General features: G+C 36.8%; 1 protein-coding gene across 7 annotated transcripts in view; it reads right to left on the bottom strand.

Moving 5' to 3' along the window:
- The window catches only part of DENND5B (DENN domain containing 5B), a 187843-nt gene that overhangs the window by 45111 nt on the left and 123935 nt on the right, over positions 1 to 18797 (bottom strand). For 3 of the 7 annotated variants that reach the window (XM_058743176.1, XM_058743177.1, XM_058743182.1), the window contains 6 exons: positions 18059 to 18290; positions 15836 to 15919; positions 13691 to 13841; positions 5269 to 5362; positions 4347 to 4457; positions 1077 to 1208 (listed from right to left, as the gene is read on the bottom strand). In XM_058743176.1, coding sequence (XP_058599159.1) covers positions 1077 to 1208; positions 4347 to 4457; positions 5269 to 5362; positions 13691 to 13841; positions 15836 to 15919; positions 18059 to 18290 — 804 coding nt within the window. The remainder of the gene's footprint in view (positions 1 to 1076; positions 1209 to 4346; positions 4458 to 5268; positions 5363 to 13690; positions 13842 to 15835; positions 15920 to 18058; positions 18291 to 18797) is intronic. The other 4 variants (XM_058743180.1, XM_058743181.1, XM_058743179.1 and 1 more) reach the window with 3 other exon arrangements.

Below are 18797 nucleotides of genomic sequence, written 5' to 3'. Positions count from 1 at the left end.
GTTTTATTATTTTGTCAGACAAATACGGGGTCACTAGTGGGAGAATATGATATTATATGAAAGTATCCTCAAGTAAACATTTATGATGGACAGTTTTCAGAATACTAGCTCGAATAACTTTGGGAAATCACACCAGACCCAGGAAATGGGAAGAATGTGAAACCCATCCTGCCACTGCAACTAAGCCTCCACTGCTCCTGCACGTTGGCAGACTGAAGGTACCTGCAGTTAGCTTTGACTACACTTAGGCAAAAACGACAACACAAACAGCTCTAAATTTTTTCAGAACTCCCTAATTTGTGAGTGAACCAGGTCTCTTTTTCCTTCCTCTTTTCCTCTTTTATCTTGTCTCTGCTCATGAGTATGCACCAGAAAATAAAAAGTAAATAGAAATTAGTTTCAAGTAAGCAACTTACAGCAGTCTTAGCTGCACTTATCAAGTGTAAAGTGAGAGAATGTAGTTCTTTAAGGTCGAGACCATCTCTCTGATTCAACACTGTATGCTGATACTGAAACCAGCGTATATACTGAATACACAGAAGGTACTCCAGAAGTGACTGTCAAATAAAAGAATGGAATTACTGGCTAAAATGATGTCCTGAATTTTGTCAGTTTGTATTATCACCTTTGATGAACACAGCTATCTGAGAAGAGACTAATGTGTTAATATATACAAACCTAACCTATAGCTAAGGTCTTCTTCCTCATGGGTATACGTACATGATGGGCATGAACAAGGTTCTACACAAAAACCGTGTTGCCTTTCGCATAAGATGACCACATTCCTGACACAACTTCTGACTGGCTTACTATCCTGTTCATGTTGGAGAAAAAGACAGCAATGGCCGAAGAGGTGAGAGAAATTGTGCAGGGCTCCCATGTCACTGATTCTATGGGCAACAGAGAACCCGTGAAAATTCATGACCTCAGTAAAGAGTACGTGAGGTTTATACCCCAGGAAAAGTTTTCTTCGAGGAAAGCTGCAGGCTCAGATGGGAGCTGATTCAGTTCATCTTAGCCTCACAAATGGAATTAACATGATAGCACACCGTCTTCCATCAGTGAGTAATACGTACCTTCATTCTACATTCTTTTAATAAGCCTTCTACAAATTTGCAGTTGGTCTGTGCAATCACTGCAGGAGAAAGGTCTGACAATTTGGGTTGCCTCAGGTTTTTTCCTAAACTTCGCGCCTCTTGCATATATTTCTAAAAATTAAAGAGTATTTTTAAATACATAAACATCAGATACTCTCCTTTCTTAACATTACACAAATAAGTGCAGAAACAACAAGATGCAAAGAAGGCCATAAGTGTATTCATGCAATAGCAATTCAAGTTTTAGCACCACCTAAAGGCAGAGGGCATTCGTACTCTCCTCACTTTCCAATTGTTAACCCCTGTGAAAATGAGGGTGACAGAAACCTCATCAGGTTAAAACACATTCAAAATACGATGGAATCTAATCTCATCTAGTTTAATCTTTTTACTGGGAATATCCGAGGTTGTGATTAGTCAGGAGCATGATGGGGATGAAAAAAATTGGGGTTTCTGGATTACTAATCCAAGGTTCTACAAGAAACCAGTGATTCTCAGATCACTGGTTTCCTCCTCTCCCCACAGATCGAGACTGAACACACTCCTACCCTCTTGGGCAGTGCTCTCCAACCCAACCCTTCGCTTTTAATCAAGTCACAACAGTGAAATCAGGAGCTCTAAAACCTGGTTGCAACTAATTTTATAACCTCAGGCATATTTGCTTACTTGTAAAATGGGCATGATACATGCCCCCATACCTCACAAGAAAGACCATGAACTCACTCTGAACTTGTTTGCTACATTCCCCCCTTCCGTGCCTTGTTCCACAATCAAGAGAAAGTGGAAACATATTACTTTCAGAGAAAGTGATGGCTCAGAGAGTACCACAGAAATCCAGTCCACTGCTCTTGAGCTTTAGTTAGTGAATGTCCAGGAGGAAAAAAATCACTATGGGTGATTACCACAGGACGCTGGTTGTCCCTCTTCTTTCTGTGCCACCTGCAAAAGCTCATCTACATACTTTACGTTTGCATCAGGACCACGGGGCAGAATCTCCGCAAAGTCCAAGTGTCTTAGGACCATTTTTAGAGAATAACTACTCTAAGTGATATAGTAAAACTAGCAGTTTGTTGAGGGGAGAGAGAGATTGTAAGCCAGCACATCCTCCCACAGGCACATATGTGAAATCTATCTTTACTACCTTAAGGGAAGAATTTGATATTGTAAGGGAAGATGTGTAAAATCCTTTGCATTCTTTAAATAAAAGGGAGTTTGTACATTTAAAATATTTCCCTTTGGAAGACAAATAATCTGCTAAATCTTGTACAAATTTCTAAAAAATCCCACTGATTAGGGATCTGGCTGATCAGTGTACCTGCTACTGCATAAACAGAAAATGTTTCCTTTCTAGTGCAATCATTTTAAGGAAAGATTTTTAAAAAATGAACGCTACAAATACTTAGTTTCCATTATATTTGTGTCTATATTTTTGGCTTCAAATCTTTTTTAGAGGGTCAAAGAAAGAGGGAAAATTGAAAATGAGAGACAACTATCACCACCAGGGAAGTTAAGGGTAATAAGGTCTATCAAAACATCCTGAAGGTTAGTTTTCAAAACGCAGGAAATGAAAAGCTTCAGCAAAACCCACCTGAGATACAAGGCAGAGATCCTATATGAGAATTATAACACCTGCATTTCCTAACATTTCAGGTGGTATAGATATTATCTGGATTATTACAAATCAGAGATAAAAGGCTGGTAAAAACAAATGTTAACTGGCAAATGTTAAAGGGGTTGTTTCTTCCCTGTGTCTGTTCTTCCACCTTTAGGACTTGTGCAAATGCAGAGAGAACTACTGTGACTCAGTCCTCTAGAAGAGGGAAGATTCAGTCTTAGCTTAGGAAGAAACACTGGCTAGAAGGAGTGAGGAACACTGTCAGGCTAGAGACTAGAAACAGGTCTTGGCATTTCTGTTTTTTCAAAAATATATGAACAATTAGGTTATTAAGTAAATAACTGGATTAAGAATAAAGCCCTGTTAAAGTGTACGTTCTATTTTATAAATGAAAACAAGCTAGAATGGGGTTATCCTTTGACTGGTCATATTTACCAAGTACACAGCACATATGGGGCAATATGATTATCAGCCAACAGCGAATGCCATAGGGCCCAGTCTTCTCCTGAACATCTCTGGTGAAGCCATGGAATGAGCAACATTCCTCGGACATGCACACAGAGGATACAGGGGGTGGCAGGAGGCCCTTCCTCACAAGAAGTGAGGCTGCCTGTGTACATTGCAAGAAATAGAGCACTTGCCTTTATAGTAAACAAGTGATGATAAAAATGTAATTTTCTTTGGGGCAGTTGGAGGAAAAGGTGTACTTTAAGGTGAAAAATGGAGAAGAAAGAGAAATCTTTCACAAGGAATGTCTTTATAAGAAGTTCATTTTACTACTAAAAGGAAGTGACCCCAGATTTCTTCTGAGATTTCTACTATGCTCTTCTTCATTTCTGTCAAAGCCAAAAATAACAAACCAGGAGTCCTAAGTTCCTCTTGTCCTCAGGTGAGGAGCTGTTGAGTACAACCTGGTAAACAGGGTTAGTGGGAAGAGGACCAGTTTGGCTATCAGCAGTCCTGGGCTATAGGCCCAGCTCTGCCTTGTGTGTCCATTTAACTCTGGGCAAGTCTCTTGGACTTCATGTAATGTTGGACAAGGTGACCTCAAGGGTTCCTCTTAGAACTAAAATTCTATACTGATGATCTGCTTTTCTTACCACATAAAATACAGACCAGGAAGAGAGGAAACACGTTTCAAAGTAAAACAATAAAAAACCAAACCAAAACAACAACAAAAACCCTCAAAAAACAGATCAGGAAGTTCATTAAAATACTGTGGAGTAAAACCCAGCCAGAAAAGAAAAACTGCTCAAAAATGAATTATTTCTGAATTTCTGCAAAATACTTAAAGGGAGTTTGAACATTTAATATATTTCTCCTTTGAAAGAACACAAGGGCTACGTCTGGTCCCTCCACAACTCCCCCCTTACCTGTCAAAATACCACTAATAAGGAATCTGAATAATTAGTTTTATCTGCCCAGAGTTCAGAATTACTTGCATTAGCGCACACCACTAAGAAAAGGTATCAAACATAACAGGAAGTGGAGAGCAAAATGGAGGGGCTGACAATTCACGTCACAAGGTGATGTGAGGCTCTACAGCTATATGCACACACACATGTGGATAATTCAAGGACACCAAAGACAAGATTCAGGAACATCTGCAAAGCACTTTCAGGCAAAGAACATACCAGGCAGCACTCAGAGAAGGATTTTTTAGGAAGTCGTGCAGGAGGAGGTAGACCCTGATCCCACTCCCAGAATGCCATGGAGTTCTGACAGACCAAAAGTTCCCCGGAAGGCTAAGAGGATGGAGAAGTGCCAATGACAGAAAAGCCCAAAAAAAAAAAAAAAAAAAAAAAAAAAAGGACAGGGAGAAAAAGACCAGCAAAATGTGCATGCATTTGATATAAAGTCACAGCAAAAGGGAGGGGAAAGAAGAAAATATGATAGCACAAAGAAAAGCACTAGACAGATTATCCTTCAATTTTAAAGAAAATGTTTAAAATCATAAATGTATGAACATTTCAACAAAAAAGCGATAGATATTTGGAATGATGTTTTCTGCTTTATTTTACACAAATAGTTAACAGATCTTCCGATTGCATTTTTCTTTGATTACAATAACCAAAACTTACTTATAATTATTCAAATGTATAACTATGCTTGTATTTTTAAGTAGTACAAATAAAGCATAAAAATCTTAATTCAAAAATAATTTCTAAACACTTTAAAAAATGGTGTCTACAATTCAAGGATAAAGCACAAGCAAATGCATCTTTATTCTAAGTTTAAATTATGCTTGAAACTTAAAATATGTTTCTTGTATACTTTTTCCCCCCACAGGAGACATACTGACCAAAAATGTATCCTAAACTTAGCCTTTACTTGATGTGGTACACAGGGAGACTTGTTTTAGGGCCGTATTTTAGGTGTATTAAAATTACAAAAAGGTGTTCTTTTAAAGTCAGTACTAAAGGATTACTATTTTAAAATAAAACAAAACCATTCTGTAAAGAAATCGGAAGAACTTGCACCATGACAACTGTTGAGCTGAGTAAGGCTAGTTCATGGCTCTTGTATGGAGGCGTCCTGGGAAGGCGGCCCACATACCTCCCTCAGGTCGTTGTCCAATCCAATGTGCTCGGAATGTTGGCGAAGGCGGTCTTTCCTGCGCTGCGCCGTGGCGCTCCGACTCACCCAGCGACTGGAAAAATAGCCGTACCCAAGAAGGTGCAGGTTAAAACAAACAAGAAAGCGATCACTTATCTCTAAAATAGAAAAAATGTACTGTTTAAAAGACTAACAATACTTATTTTCAACCAATTCTTTAAATATGTAATGTCTTTATTGTAATGTAATTAAATACCACACAATACACCCATTTAAAGCATACAATTCCAGTGGTTTTTATTATATTCAGAGACATGTAACCATCACTACAATCAGTACTTTTTAAAAACTGAGGTTAAAAAAATACATACTATCACCTCATAATGATCCTCTCCTTTCCACTTTACTGTCCAACAGAGCCCCAAACCCTGGATGAATATTATCGTGTAACTTCTCATATCTATAGTAGATTAGTGGTTGATTTGTCATGCCCTTTATCACCTCTCTCCCATTCCCCTCAAAAACTGTTCCAAACCTTTCGCTTTATCCTCAAGGGCCTCCCCTCAATTGCCTGCCTTTGGCTTAAACGATGTATACACAGACATTTCATCTTTCTTCTAATCCAAAAGTATAAAATATACTGGCCATAGCTCAAAACTATTACTGCCACCTGTAAGAAACTCCTTGACTAATTCTCTCTTGCTTTCTTCAACCTGCCGCATTAACTATCTCTTTCTTTTATTTTTTTAAGTTTATTCATTTTGAGAGGGAGAGTGTACAAATGGGGGAGGGGAGAGAAAGAGGGAGAGAGAGAGAGAATCCCAAGCAGGCTCTGCATGGTCAGGTCAGTGTGGGGCCCGATGTGGGGCTTGAACTCACGAACCATGAGATCATAACCTGAGCTGAAGTTGGACGCTTAAGCAACTGAGCCACCCAGGTGACCCTAGTCATCTTTTTCCGAATCTCCAATTTTTCTTTCTCAACTGAATAATTTCCCTTCAGCTTACAAGCACGCTGGTCTCTCTCTTGACCCTCTACAGTTATGTGTAAGTTTCTTGCTTCACTCTTTCCTGTAAAAATTCTTAAAAGATTACATATAAGGCTTCTACTTAGTTACCTATGGATGTTCGGTTTATCTCAAATAAGCTTCCCCCGACAATGCTCTTGAAGCCATTTATATCCTTAACTGTCATACCCAATGGCTATCATTCAATTCTTAGCTCACCCAATCTCTCTGCTACACTTAGTACCATCTTATAACTCCAGTTATTTTCAACTAAGTCAGTGTTTCCAATGGGGTCAGTTCTGTCACCTTTGAGCCTTTGTCCCTGAAGTTTCCTCCCAATTTCTATTCTTTCAGATAGCTTCAATGTTACACAGAAAATGTTCTTTAATTCTTTCAATTCTAAACTGTTTGCCCTTCTTACACTCCCCAATTTTATTACCTATCACATTGTGTTACAATCACTTATCTCTATTCCTATAAAATCCTCTCTACTATAAACTCTCGAAGAGCTGGTATGTCTGTCACTGTTTTTTTGGCAGTCTGTACATCACCTGGACTTTCTATAAATACACTCTAAATACATAATCAGAAATCCAGTCTAACATTTAGGCTTACAGACATTCCTCACAACATGTATGTAATAACAAATTGTTTCCTTAATCCAAGACTCATAGTTTGGCCTTTAAATGTTCCTAAAATTAATGTGTCTTCTATTCCATATACATGTTTAATGTATAAATTTTCCAAAAAGCTTTTGAGTTAATAACAGATCTTACAACCAAGAGTTAATCAGGATCAAGTAAATGTGCTCAAAACAACCTAACTGTTCAACAGTAGGGGGTGCTATATAATGAAATATGTAATCATTAAAAAAGTTGCTAGGAATATTAAGATAGGAGAATGTTCATGGTACAATAATGAATGGGGAAAACAAGATAAAACATTGTATAAATAATCTCCTAATTTTGTGAAAAAGTAAACATGGACATGCACACCATGATCTATGCAATGAAAGAGCATGACAAGAAATGTTGACATCTCATGGTGATGGCATTATGGGTGTTTTAAAATTTACCCTATCACTTTCAAGTATTCTAAATTTTCTAGTGAGCGTATATTATTTTAAATCAAACCATTTTTAAAAATTTCTCAAATCTTGAGTTATCCCCATGACTATGTACTCATCACACTTTTCTAAGAATATCTACTCTTGCGTATATTCTTTTTTTTTTTTTTAATTTTTTTTTTCAACGTTTTTTATTTATTTTTGGGACAGAGAGAGACAGAGCATGAACGGGGGAGGGGCAGAGAGAGAGGGAGACACAGAATCGGAAGGCTCCAGGCTCCGAGCCATCAGCCCAGAGCCTGACGCGGGGCTCGAACTCACGGACCGCGAGATCGTGACCTGGCTGAAGTCGGACGCTTAACCGACTGCGCCACCCAGGCGCCCCTACTCTTGCGTATATTCTTGATAGCACAGAGGTATGTAAATTTTAAAAAATGAATTCATACTTTTGCCACTCAGGAAAAGTCATATTGTATTACTGACAGTTCATCATTTTTATTTTTTTATTTAATAAAGTATGCAATTTACAAAAAGCTTAAAATAAGAATGCAGCTTCTTTTGTTGCTTTTAAAATAATTTATGCATGCCTTTGGTTTCAAGCTTCTGAATCATCTCATTTCAGTCTGCTATTTAGAGGAACACTGAATAATTATGATAAAAATGACATCAAGAGAGGTAGTCCCTCTTAAAATAGTTTAAAAAAATAGGCTTTAAAATTAAAAAAAAATTAAAAAATTAAAAAATAGGTTTATATTGGGACAAAAAATACCAAGTTCTAGTGATAAATCGTTGAAGTAGAGACCTTGGAAATGTCCCAATAACGAAGTATTAAAGTAAGACTGTAAAAAGGATACAAAGAAAACTGGGGTGACTGAGAAGGAAGATCCAGAAAAAAAGAATATTAAGGCACTGACAAAGAAAGATTCTTCACGTGATCAAACCTTAGTTAGGCTTCTGAACCTTCTCCTAGGTCACTCTGTGCACTTCCTTATAAAATCCAGTTTTGACAAGAACGTTGCTAAGTCAGTTTAGCAGGAGAGCCCCCATCCTCAGTATTTGATCATTCTCAATGTCTGATCAGTTTCTACATCATCCATAACCCCCCAGGTGATGTCTGATCACCCAGGCCTGCCTTCAGCAAGAATCCTGTCAGGTTGGTTTAGTCAAAATCCACCCCTCACCATACTTTTGATGTTTCCTCTTAGTAAGTTTTTTTCCACTCTGCTACTTGACTATAAATTCCTACTTACCACATATTGTATTTGGAATAAAGTTCAATCTCCCTCTCTCCCACTGCAAGCCCTCAGTGCAACGGTCCCTACATGGCCCCCCTTGAATAAAGTGTGTCTCAAATCTTCAACAGGTACCATGAATATTGTTTTTCTTTCACAACTCTGAAGCAGAATATAAACACCAGATGATAAATTTATATAATAAACAAAGGGGAAGTATAAGTAACAAAATGTATAAAGGGCTGGGGGCTTTGGAAATAGCCCTGTAGCAAAAAAGGTCAGTAAAACATAGTAAAATTTGTTCAGGAATTTAAAAAATTAGGGTTACTGGACAGAGTGGGTCAAATAAATAGTAAAAATAGACTATAAAAACAAGCCAATGAATTTATATAATAAATAAAGAAAAGGAGAATACAAATGGCAGAACAGTTTCCTTGGCAGGCAAAAGTGGAAAAGGCTTTAGGTAAAGAAAAGGGTAAATATTAATTTACATGATGTAAGTAGCATCTCACTATACACTCCTGTGGGACAAAAATTTTTAATTTTGTTTCTATTTTATTTTCAAAACAAGGAAATGATCATCTGCTTGAGAAAATTATGATGAACTATACCCGTTCCTGGTCTTGTCAAGGAATTATTTTGTTCTTTTCATTATTAAGTCTCATTTACTAAGCATATTGTTGCCAAAGATGATCACATTCGCTGAAATACTAATGATTGCTTATTTGCTTTTGTTTCATAAGCAGCCTATGAAATTCTAATAGTTGGTCAGCCATTTGCAGAGGCATGGTTATAAATCTCTTTATCCTGCCATGAGTTCTTAGACCTTTTCTCTTTCAGACTACAATATACCTGAAAATGTAATGCTTAGGGCTCAACCTTGGGATTATATACAAGATTAAAAGCAAGAAAATACTGCAGTAAGATTTTAAAGTTGAAATCTTCCCTATTTAACACTCCCTACACTTCCCTTTTCTGCTTTATTTTTCTTCACAAATCTTATCACTACCTGATAGGTTATTTATTTTACATATTAAGTTCCTTTGTCTCCTCCTCCTTGAAAGCAGGGACTTCTGTTGTTTTGTTCACTGCTAAATTCCCAGTGAACAGGACACTGTCTCACATACAGTAGGGGTTCCATAAATATTTGATAAATAAATGAATGAACAACCTAATGCTATTAAAAGGAAATACTATTTAAATGAAATGAAAACGATTTAAATTAATAGTCCACTAATATAAAAGTAATTCATACAATTAGGGTATTTTACAAGCGTAGGAAAAAATAAGTAAGCTGATGACTAGTCTGTTCTGATGGAAAATTCTCATTCATTTCTGAAAAATAGAATATTAGGGGCGCCTGGGTGGCGCAGTCGGTTAAGCGTCCGACTTCAGCCAGGTCACGATCTCGCGGTCCGTGAGTTCAAGCCCCGCGTCAGGCTCTGGGCTGATGGCTTGGAGCCTGGAGCCTGTTTCCGATTCTGTGTCTCCCTCTCTCTCTGCCCCTCCCCCGTTCATGCTCTGTCTCTCTCTGTCCCAAAAATAAAAAAAACAAAAAAACAAAAAAAAAACGCTGAAAAAAATAGAATATTATATCTAGTACAATCATCTGGAAGGTTTGAACCCCCATACTGGTCAATATGTCTTAGCACACTTTTAAGTTCAGTGTTTAAAAAAGCAGGAATAGGGGCACCTGGGTGACTTTGTCGGTTAAGCATCTGACTCTTGACTTTGGCTCAGAACATGATCTTACAGTTTGTGAGTTCAAGCCTCACACTGGGCTCTGTGCAGGGCCTGCTTGGGATTCTCTCTTCACCCCCCTCTCTCTGCCTCCATGCCCTCAAAATATATAAATAAACTTAAAAAAAGGGTTAAAAGAGCAGAAATACTTCTTTAATGGAGGGCAAACCCCTGCAAATTACCTAAGTAAGGTAACATTTTCAGTCATTAGCTATTTATCTGTCTTGTAAGCAGCACATTAAATTATCTCCACAATCTTCCTTTCCAAGATCTTAGTATAAAGACTTGCATTTTCTATAGGAGGGTAAGATTTCATTGTGAATACATAACTTTTCCACCTTCCTCATGAATCATCTTCCACTACTGACTTCACTGAAGTTTAGACAATCTATTTAAATAAAAGAGTTTAATCAAAGTTTTTAAAATTCTTATTTTTTTAAGATTTTATTTTTAAGTAATCTCTATACCTAAAGTGGGGCATGAACTCACAATCCCAAGATCAAAAGTCGCATACTCCACCGACATAATTCTTTTACTTCACTGTACAGCACTCCTTTTCCAAATATGTAAAAGGATACTGGACTGAAGACTTTCCAGACCTCCAGGCTTTATGAATGAGAATTCCGAACTCGGTCCCTGGAGTAAGGAGAACTGAGTTCTAATCCTAACTTTGCCAGTAACCCAATCTCAGACTTCTACCAACACATTATAATGCCACTGTCTTCAGGGTTAGGCCATTTGATCTCAACCACTGCTTCATGTAGTTCTTCCCTAGGAAAGATGGCGCTTAACATGTACCTTGCTCCTCAGAGTATTATCTTATCTTCTTTGGGGCCACCCCTCCTAATAGAGTCCATTTTAAGGTAGAAGTGAGGTATCTGAGGGCTCTTTCATTGTGGAAGATCTTGTTACACTGGGTACACAAAATGTAAGTGGCAGTGAGCCACCTGAATTTTCAGAAGAGGCAAGCAGAGAATTCAGTGAAGGGAATAAAAAAGAAGTAGAATTATGCCTTTTGACTAAATGGCCCAAACTAAATAAGTAAATAATATGAAGGTTCTTGAAAGATGGCTTAAAAGTAAGATGTTTCTTTCAGACGATTTGCAAAACTATGTATGTTACAAAATTTTTGGTACTTACCTTTTTTCCTCATAGTGCACCTTTATGTTCAATATTTTAGGTCACTCAAAATTTCTTGGGGGCTACCAAAGCACAGTTTCCAACTCCAAAAGTAAGACAAGGCATGTGTCACCCTTGTTTTGGAGTAGCTGAGCCAGACACTATGTGTATGTGGTGTAACAGTTAAGGGCCTGGGCCCTGAATTAGCAGGGCCACTTCTTAGGTGTGTGATCTTGGAGTAAGTTGTTGACTCTCTCTGAAACTCACTCATTAAATAGGTAAAACAATGTAGGTTTATATATAGGGATATGCTTGTAAAAATGAGTTCATGTACTCAATGCTGTCAGCAGAGAAGCCAGTGTAGAATCAGCTTAATATTAGTTATCAGCAGATCAACTCCATAACCAACCCTGTGTTGGCACGGAGAAGGCTCCACTGGCAGGAAAGGTATATTTGAAAGCAGAAAAAATATGGTGATGAAAATTTCTAAGTTTTCTGACTAAGAGCTGTAAAGGGGTATATATTTATGAATGATGAATACTAGACTCTGAAAGGAAAAGAAACAACAATGCAAACAGAACTGCAACTGTGTAATCCATGCACAGCATTTTTTCCCTTTAATATGTCTGCTCTCACTATACAGCTCTCTCACATTTGGAACTAAATGAATTAATAATTCTGACACATTTTAGAAACATATTTAAAGGAATACCTTCAGGGGGACCTGAGTGGCTTAGTCTGTTAAGTTTCCAACTTCGGCTAGGTCATGATCTTTCAGTTCGTGGGTTTGAGCGCCATGTCGGGCTCTGTGCTGACAGCTCAGAGCCTGGACCCTGCTTCAGATTCTGTTTCTCCCTCTGTCTCTGCCACCCCCCCCCCCCACCTCCACTCTCTCTCTCAAAAATAAATAAACATTAAAAAAGTTAAAAATAAAAAAAATAAAGGAACACCTTCAGCTAGGAAATTAGTAAGGATTTCATCCTTACTTAAATTAGAAAGGATTTCCTTTCAGGTTATTAAAAATAGAGTATCAGCAGTACAAACACAAGGATACACAAATATTACCGCGTATACATGCACCTCAACAAATTCCAAATACCACAGTACCTAGCTTAGAATAGTGTTTATTAAATTAAGCCAAGTGTTACCATCACATATTATAAAGATAATTTACTATATTTTCCTTTTTCCTGACCACCAGAGACAGAGACAGAGACTGGAGTTAATACTGTTACAAGTTAAGGAATGCCTGAAGCCAGTGTTGGCCTCAGCACTGGAAGAAGCAAAGGCGGCTCCTTTCTTAGAGGTCTTGGAAGGGAGAAGGACCTTGCCAATACCTTGATTTTGGACTTCTAGCTTCCAGAACTATGAAAGAATAAATTTCTGTTGTTTTAAAAGCCACCAAGTTTGTAGTATTTTGTTATAGCGGTCCTAGGAAACTAATACAGATAGTGAAAGTATCATTTTTCTAATTCCATTAGATGGCATTACATTTGGTCATTTAAAGGGAACCTACTCCCACGGGGCACCGGGTTAGCTCAGTTGGTTAAACGTCCGACTTTGACTCAGGTTATGATCTCACAGCTTGTGGGTTCGAGCCCCGTGTTGGACTCTGTGCTGACAGTTCAGAGCCTGGAGCTTGCTTCCGATTCTGTCTCCCTCTCTGTCTGTCCCTCCCCCACTCACGCCCTGTCTCTCTCTCTCTCTCTCTCTCTCAAAAGTAAACAAACATTAAAAAAAATTAAAAATAAATAAAAATAAAGGGAAACTATTCCCAAGCACATACTACTTAAAAAATGAGAAATATGTCTAGTCTTTAGATTTTTTACATGATGGAATTAAAAGTCAAATACTCATAGAATGTCAATCCATATATTTTTAAAAATATGTATGTATGTATGTATGTATGTATGTATGTATGTATGTATTTTGATAGTAAGAGAGTTGCGTGTGTGCAAGCAGGGGAGAGGGGCAGGGAATCCCAAGGAGGCTCCATACTGCCAGCACAGAGCCTGACACAGGGCTTGAACCCACAAAGCATGAGATCACGACCTGAACCAAAATCAAGAGGTGGATGCTTAACTGAATGGGCCACCCAGGTGCCCCAATCCATATTTCAAATGGGTTGTTTTGGTCTTTGGAAACGTAATCAGATCAATAAGATAGTTAATGGTTACAATACCCCATTAAAGTTGCACAGCATTGTACCTACCCTTCATTATCCCTTCAACCGACTATTCAAGTGAAGAACGTGCTTACTTGTTATTAGTTGGTCCTGTTGCCAAGACATCAGACTGTAGCTTTGGAAAGAACCCTTGCTCATATTTGCCTTGACCAATTTTCATATCAAGCAGATGTGGGTGGATTGCAGTGTGATCCATTTTCATTAGTCGCTGCTCAATTGATTGGGCTATAAATTAAATTTATAACAAATTAGAGACATTTCATTGGCTAAACCTTAAAACAATGCTTCCTCCACTCATGCACCAACAAGGAACTCCATCTTTCTGACACTCTAAAACAGATTTTTATAAAAGTTCTTTAGAAATCAGTGTAAATATAAAAAGGTTAATTTTAAGTAAACACTAGATGACTAATTTTCATGGTATTTTCTGCCTTTGTCAATTGCAGAGCAGCAGGGTTGAAAAATCTATAATTTAGTACTAAAACAAGTCTCCCCTAAGTGGAATACTCAATATTTTAATACTTCAATATTAAATATTTCAATATTTAAGAAAATATTTTCTTAATGAAAATATGTTCTAAGTACAAATTTAAGAAAATGATGGCAAATAAAATATTGTCCTTCAAATGAAAGACAAGGAAGGAAAAGCAAGCACAGTAGCCTTTTTTACTTTTATTTCTTTGTACACAGATCCATTAAATACTCATAGTTCTCCATTTGTAAAAACAAGAAACTATGTAAAGTTTATGACTTCACTTTTAGCAACACTCACATTCTCATTAGTAGGAGTCATTTAGGAGTGTTTATTAGATCAGGAGGGGTAATGCAGAGAATAAAATAAGCAGGCATTTAGAAAATGTCCAGAGGATAAGAAACTGGCCTTCTGAAGAATAAAATAGGCCAAAGTTAAAAGATAGGAATTACTCAACATTTCTATTTAAAATTGCTTAAAGCTAGGAGATTATCTCAAAGACCCAAGAAATAGCAAATGATCTCTCTGGTAAAAAAAAAAATCTGATCTTAAATGTTTTTATGAACTGAATTTTCAAGAGAAAATATATTTGTGAAGCGAGACTAGGTCTTTAATCCTTTAGATTACCAAAAGGGGAGAACAAGCAGTAATTGTGGTTGTGTGACAAACAGATCATACCGTGGGAACTGCTAATCTTGGGATTTAAGAGAAGTAAAAAGGTATTTTTATAAGTATTTCATGGAACCAATTTATTTTGCCCGGTTCAATAACAGCAGATTGAGTACTGCTGGTTATTCCCCATACATAGTCTTAAAAACTTTCCTTTTGAGTAGAAAGTTTTTTGAAAAAAACTTTCCTTTTGAGTGGAAAGTGGATCTGTCCATGGCATATTCCACACTTCTCACAAGAACATGTTTAATACCATCTTGTGTGTGGTTAATGTTTCACCTAAGTCAGTTGCTTGTGTCTGATGACAGCAGTGAGGGATACTTTGCAGAAGTCACTATTATCCTCTAGGACTAAAACTTCACAATATTAGATATCTATCTCAAACTTCCCTATTTTTCCTTTAGAATTCAGAATAATTTATCCAAAACTTCTTGAATTTCATTTTATTTTTAATGTGTAGCTTCTAACTTCTCTTAAAACACAGTCCATATGTTTTATGTTAGGCAAAAGAATGCAATGTTTTAATATGAAATGATATTTAAGTTTTCAGTGATGCCCCCTGGCTCTTCACAACCCTATCTATACTCTCAGTGCTCCTAATATTTATAAAACACTTAATTAACAGATGGTTTAGGCAAAATAAAGCTTAGATTCATGGCATGGAATTCTCTGAAGTCCCTGCCAATTTTATGTTCCATGAAATACTACAAAATTCCATCTCTGCCAATGAATGCTTCTGTTCTCATGAAAGGGGAAAAAAAAGGTAGCTTCAGTTTTTCCGCTGGATTTAAAATGACAGAGAAATCCATCTGATACTGAGTTATTCTCCTTTAGTCAGGAAGCTTTTTGAAAACAAAAATCATGATTCATAATGAGTTACTCTAGGGTTTATATTTAAGATTGCCTTGGGAGTGTAACGCAATGTTACTTTTCAGTAATTATACCACCAGTGAATACTGAACATTTAAAAATTATTAAATGCCTGCTTTGAGAGGTCACGGGCCTGTTAGATTTTCAAGGTTTTGTGCCAATACTCATTTTCTGTGATTGGTAAGAAAAAAGAAAAACTCTGTATTACTATCAACTTGTCTTTCTGCACAGAAATCATGCGGTTCTGGTGCCACAATATCAACAGCAGATAGCCTCTGCCTAAAGACTTCACCTGCAAATCAAAATTCTTTTTAGTTAGAGGCAAAACAAAAAATAAAATCAAAACAACAAAGGACAAAAAAATACCCAATAAAAGTCAATAATAAACAACAAATGCCAACCTCTATACTTTTGTTTGGGGTGGGATGAGGATAATTTTACATGATGAAAGAAATAACTGCACCATTTATGGGGGATATAAACACAGTCACAGCCAGCTGCCTTCTTTCACTTAAAAAAAAAGTCTTTTGATAAATTAGGTTCCTGGGAGTCTAGTGCTTTAGTCTAATCACATTTTCATATGTTAAACCTATAATGGTGTATTTTCAAGAGTATTATATAATATAATTTCTGTGATGATAGTGGGAATGTCAACCTCTTTGAGGGGCTGACAGAAAATCTATTTTAATTGAAAAGATTTTCTGGAAGCACACAAATAAAGGAATCAATGCTTAGCTCCATTAAAAAAATTCTGTCATGAAGGTTGGAATGAAATTTTCAACAAGGCATTATATTATTCACATGGCTATTAAAGCACTGAAAGTCATACTATTCTCTGAATAGGCACAGACAGTTTCATTCATTCCACTCCCTCAATTTCCAGAAATATGGAGGTAACTGCCATTTCCTGAAGGGGCTCCAAGGATCTACCCTCCTAAGTGGGAATAAAACAGAATGATGTTTCAGCATAATCATGAATTCTCAAAGAGACCTCTTAAGACTAAAGACATCATTCACATACTTCTTTCCTTAAATATGCTACAACTATAGCATCACCACTCCTGTGACTTTGATCTATTTAAATAAAGTGAGAAAGGCAAACATGGAGGCAGAACAAAGAAACTCTTTTCGTGCTTCTTTTTGCTTCAGCAAAAAACTTGCTCTCAAATAGCAACTATGCTTGAAGGGGAAAAAAAATTAAAGAAAGGGGCATTCAGGTGATAGGAGGCAGTTTATTTGGCAAAGGAAGTGTTAGGAACAAGGTAGAAATGTATAAAATTGTGTGGACTGGTACACTTCATGTTTCTTTACTAAATAAACATCTAATGTGGTAGTAAGGCTTCAGGTGCTAGAATCAGTCAACCCTGAGTTCAAATCATGCTCTATCAATCACTAGCCAAGCAACCATAAGCAAATTACTTAACCTCTCAGCTTTCCCAACTATAAAATGAGGACAGTCATAAAACAGAAATAAATGTTTCTGAAATAAACTCCCTCATTGTTAAGGTCAAATCCAAAAATGCATGTGATATGATGTCTGGAACATAGTAAGTACTCAGAAAATACTATTAATATGTTTATTTATTTAATGGACTATATTACTGATGGCCAAGACTGATGGTTCTCTCAGGGAAAAAACTGGTGTCAGGGTTGGGGAACCTCTAATTTTTTTTTAATTTACTTTTTTTTTAATGTTTATTCATTTTTTGAGAGAGTGAGCGAGAGAGGGAGGGAGGGGCAGACAGAGCACAAGTGGGGGAAGGGCAGAGAGAAAGAGGGAGACACAGAATCTGAAGCAGGCTCCAGGCTCTGAGCTGACAGCACAGAGCCCAGCCCGATGCAGGGCTTGAACCCATGAACCGCGAGTTCATGACCTAAGCCAAAGTCAGATGTTTAACCGAGCCACCCAGGCGCCCTAGAAAAACCTCTAATTTGAATGTAAGAATTCAGAGATTTTAATTTCAATAAATGAATTATAATTAATGGCACCACTAGAAAGTAAATAAATTGTTGTAGTTATGTAAATTAGGCAGCATCTCAGATTCACTATTTTAAATTAATACTTATCTTTTTTTTAATGAAGAGAAAAGAGGTGAGAAGTAAAAAGGCAACATAAACAGCAAGAAAGAAATTTACATTTTTTCACTTAAGGCAATAAAAGAGAATAAGACAAAAATCATAGCAACCTTATGGTTATATTCAACTTTTCACTGTTTTTCCTCTTTTAAGGGGAGAGGAATGTCAAATAGGAATAGGATGGACACTAATTCACAGAAACAGAAGGAAACAAAAGGATAGAAAACACTTGATAGAGTATAAGGATTAATCATGAAATCTAAAATTGAAAATTAATTTTCAGCTTATAAGGCCAACAATGTGTAAAAAGAAATCATGAATTTTAAGTCAATTTTAAAAGGCGTGACACATGTACCTGCTTCTTTTAAAGTGCTGCATTTCTGATAGATAGATGTCCTCAAGGTAGGTGCCCTTACATTATACAGTCTTATCTTCTCAATCCGAGAGTCAAAGACCCGTAGCAAAGAATCTTTCTCTTCCCACTGAGACATAATTTTATTATCAATAAAGGTAGCAAACATCTGTGTTTCAATGAAGCGTGAAAGAAATGGCAGGTAAGGCTCAGGCTGGTCAGACAGAAAGGAAGCCTGTAATGAGATAATTAGAAATTATTAGTGCAAAGACACTATCTTAGTACTACACGGTAAATCTGAAAATTATTTGTTGCTGAGGTCATTTAAAAAAGATCTTGTAACATGCAAAACTGATGCATGAAATTAAAAAATTTTTAAATTCACTTTTCCTTTTAAAGTCATGGAATTTAGGTGACTTAGTCCTTTAGCCTTTCAAAATTAATTTACATTCTGAAACTCATGATCATTATATAGAAAATAGGGCATAATTAGTGAAAGAAGGAGGATCAGATGCTGCCATATCATCAACCATCCTCCTCACTTATCAATAATTTTTGACCCTTTTTCTAATGAGCTATGGTTTTTTTCTGCTCTCTATTCCTAGTCTATGCAGTATACCTCTGAGTCATAAGGCACTGACATGATCAACGGATACGACTGTGATACATACATAAGTCATAACCTTCTAAAAACATGGAATTTGTGCCTATGGGTGAAATCTTTGTTTTTCAAGTGGATGTT

Source organism: Neofelis nebulosa, chromosome 8 (assembly GCF_028018385.1).
Source record: "Neofelis nebulosa isolate mNeoNeb1 chromosome 8, mNeoNeb1.pri, whole genome shotgun sequence".
NCBI classification, from domain to species: domain Eukaryota; kingdom Metazoa; phylum Chordata; class Mammalia; order Carnivora; family Felidae; genus Neofelis; species Neofelis nebulosa.
The sequence above is the reverse complement of the archived record's forward strand: the minus strand, read 5'-3'. Positions and strand labels throughout refer to the sequence as shown.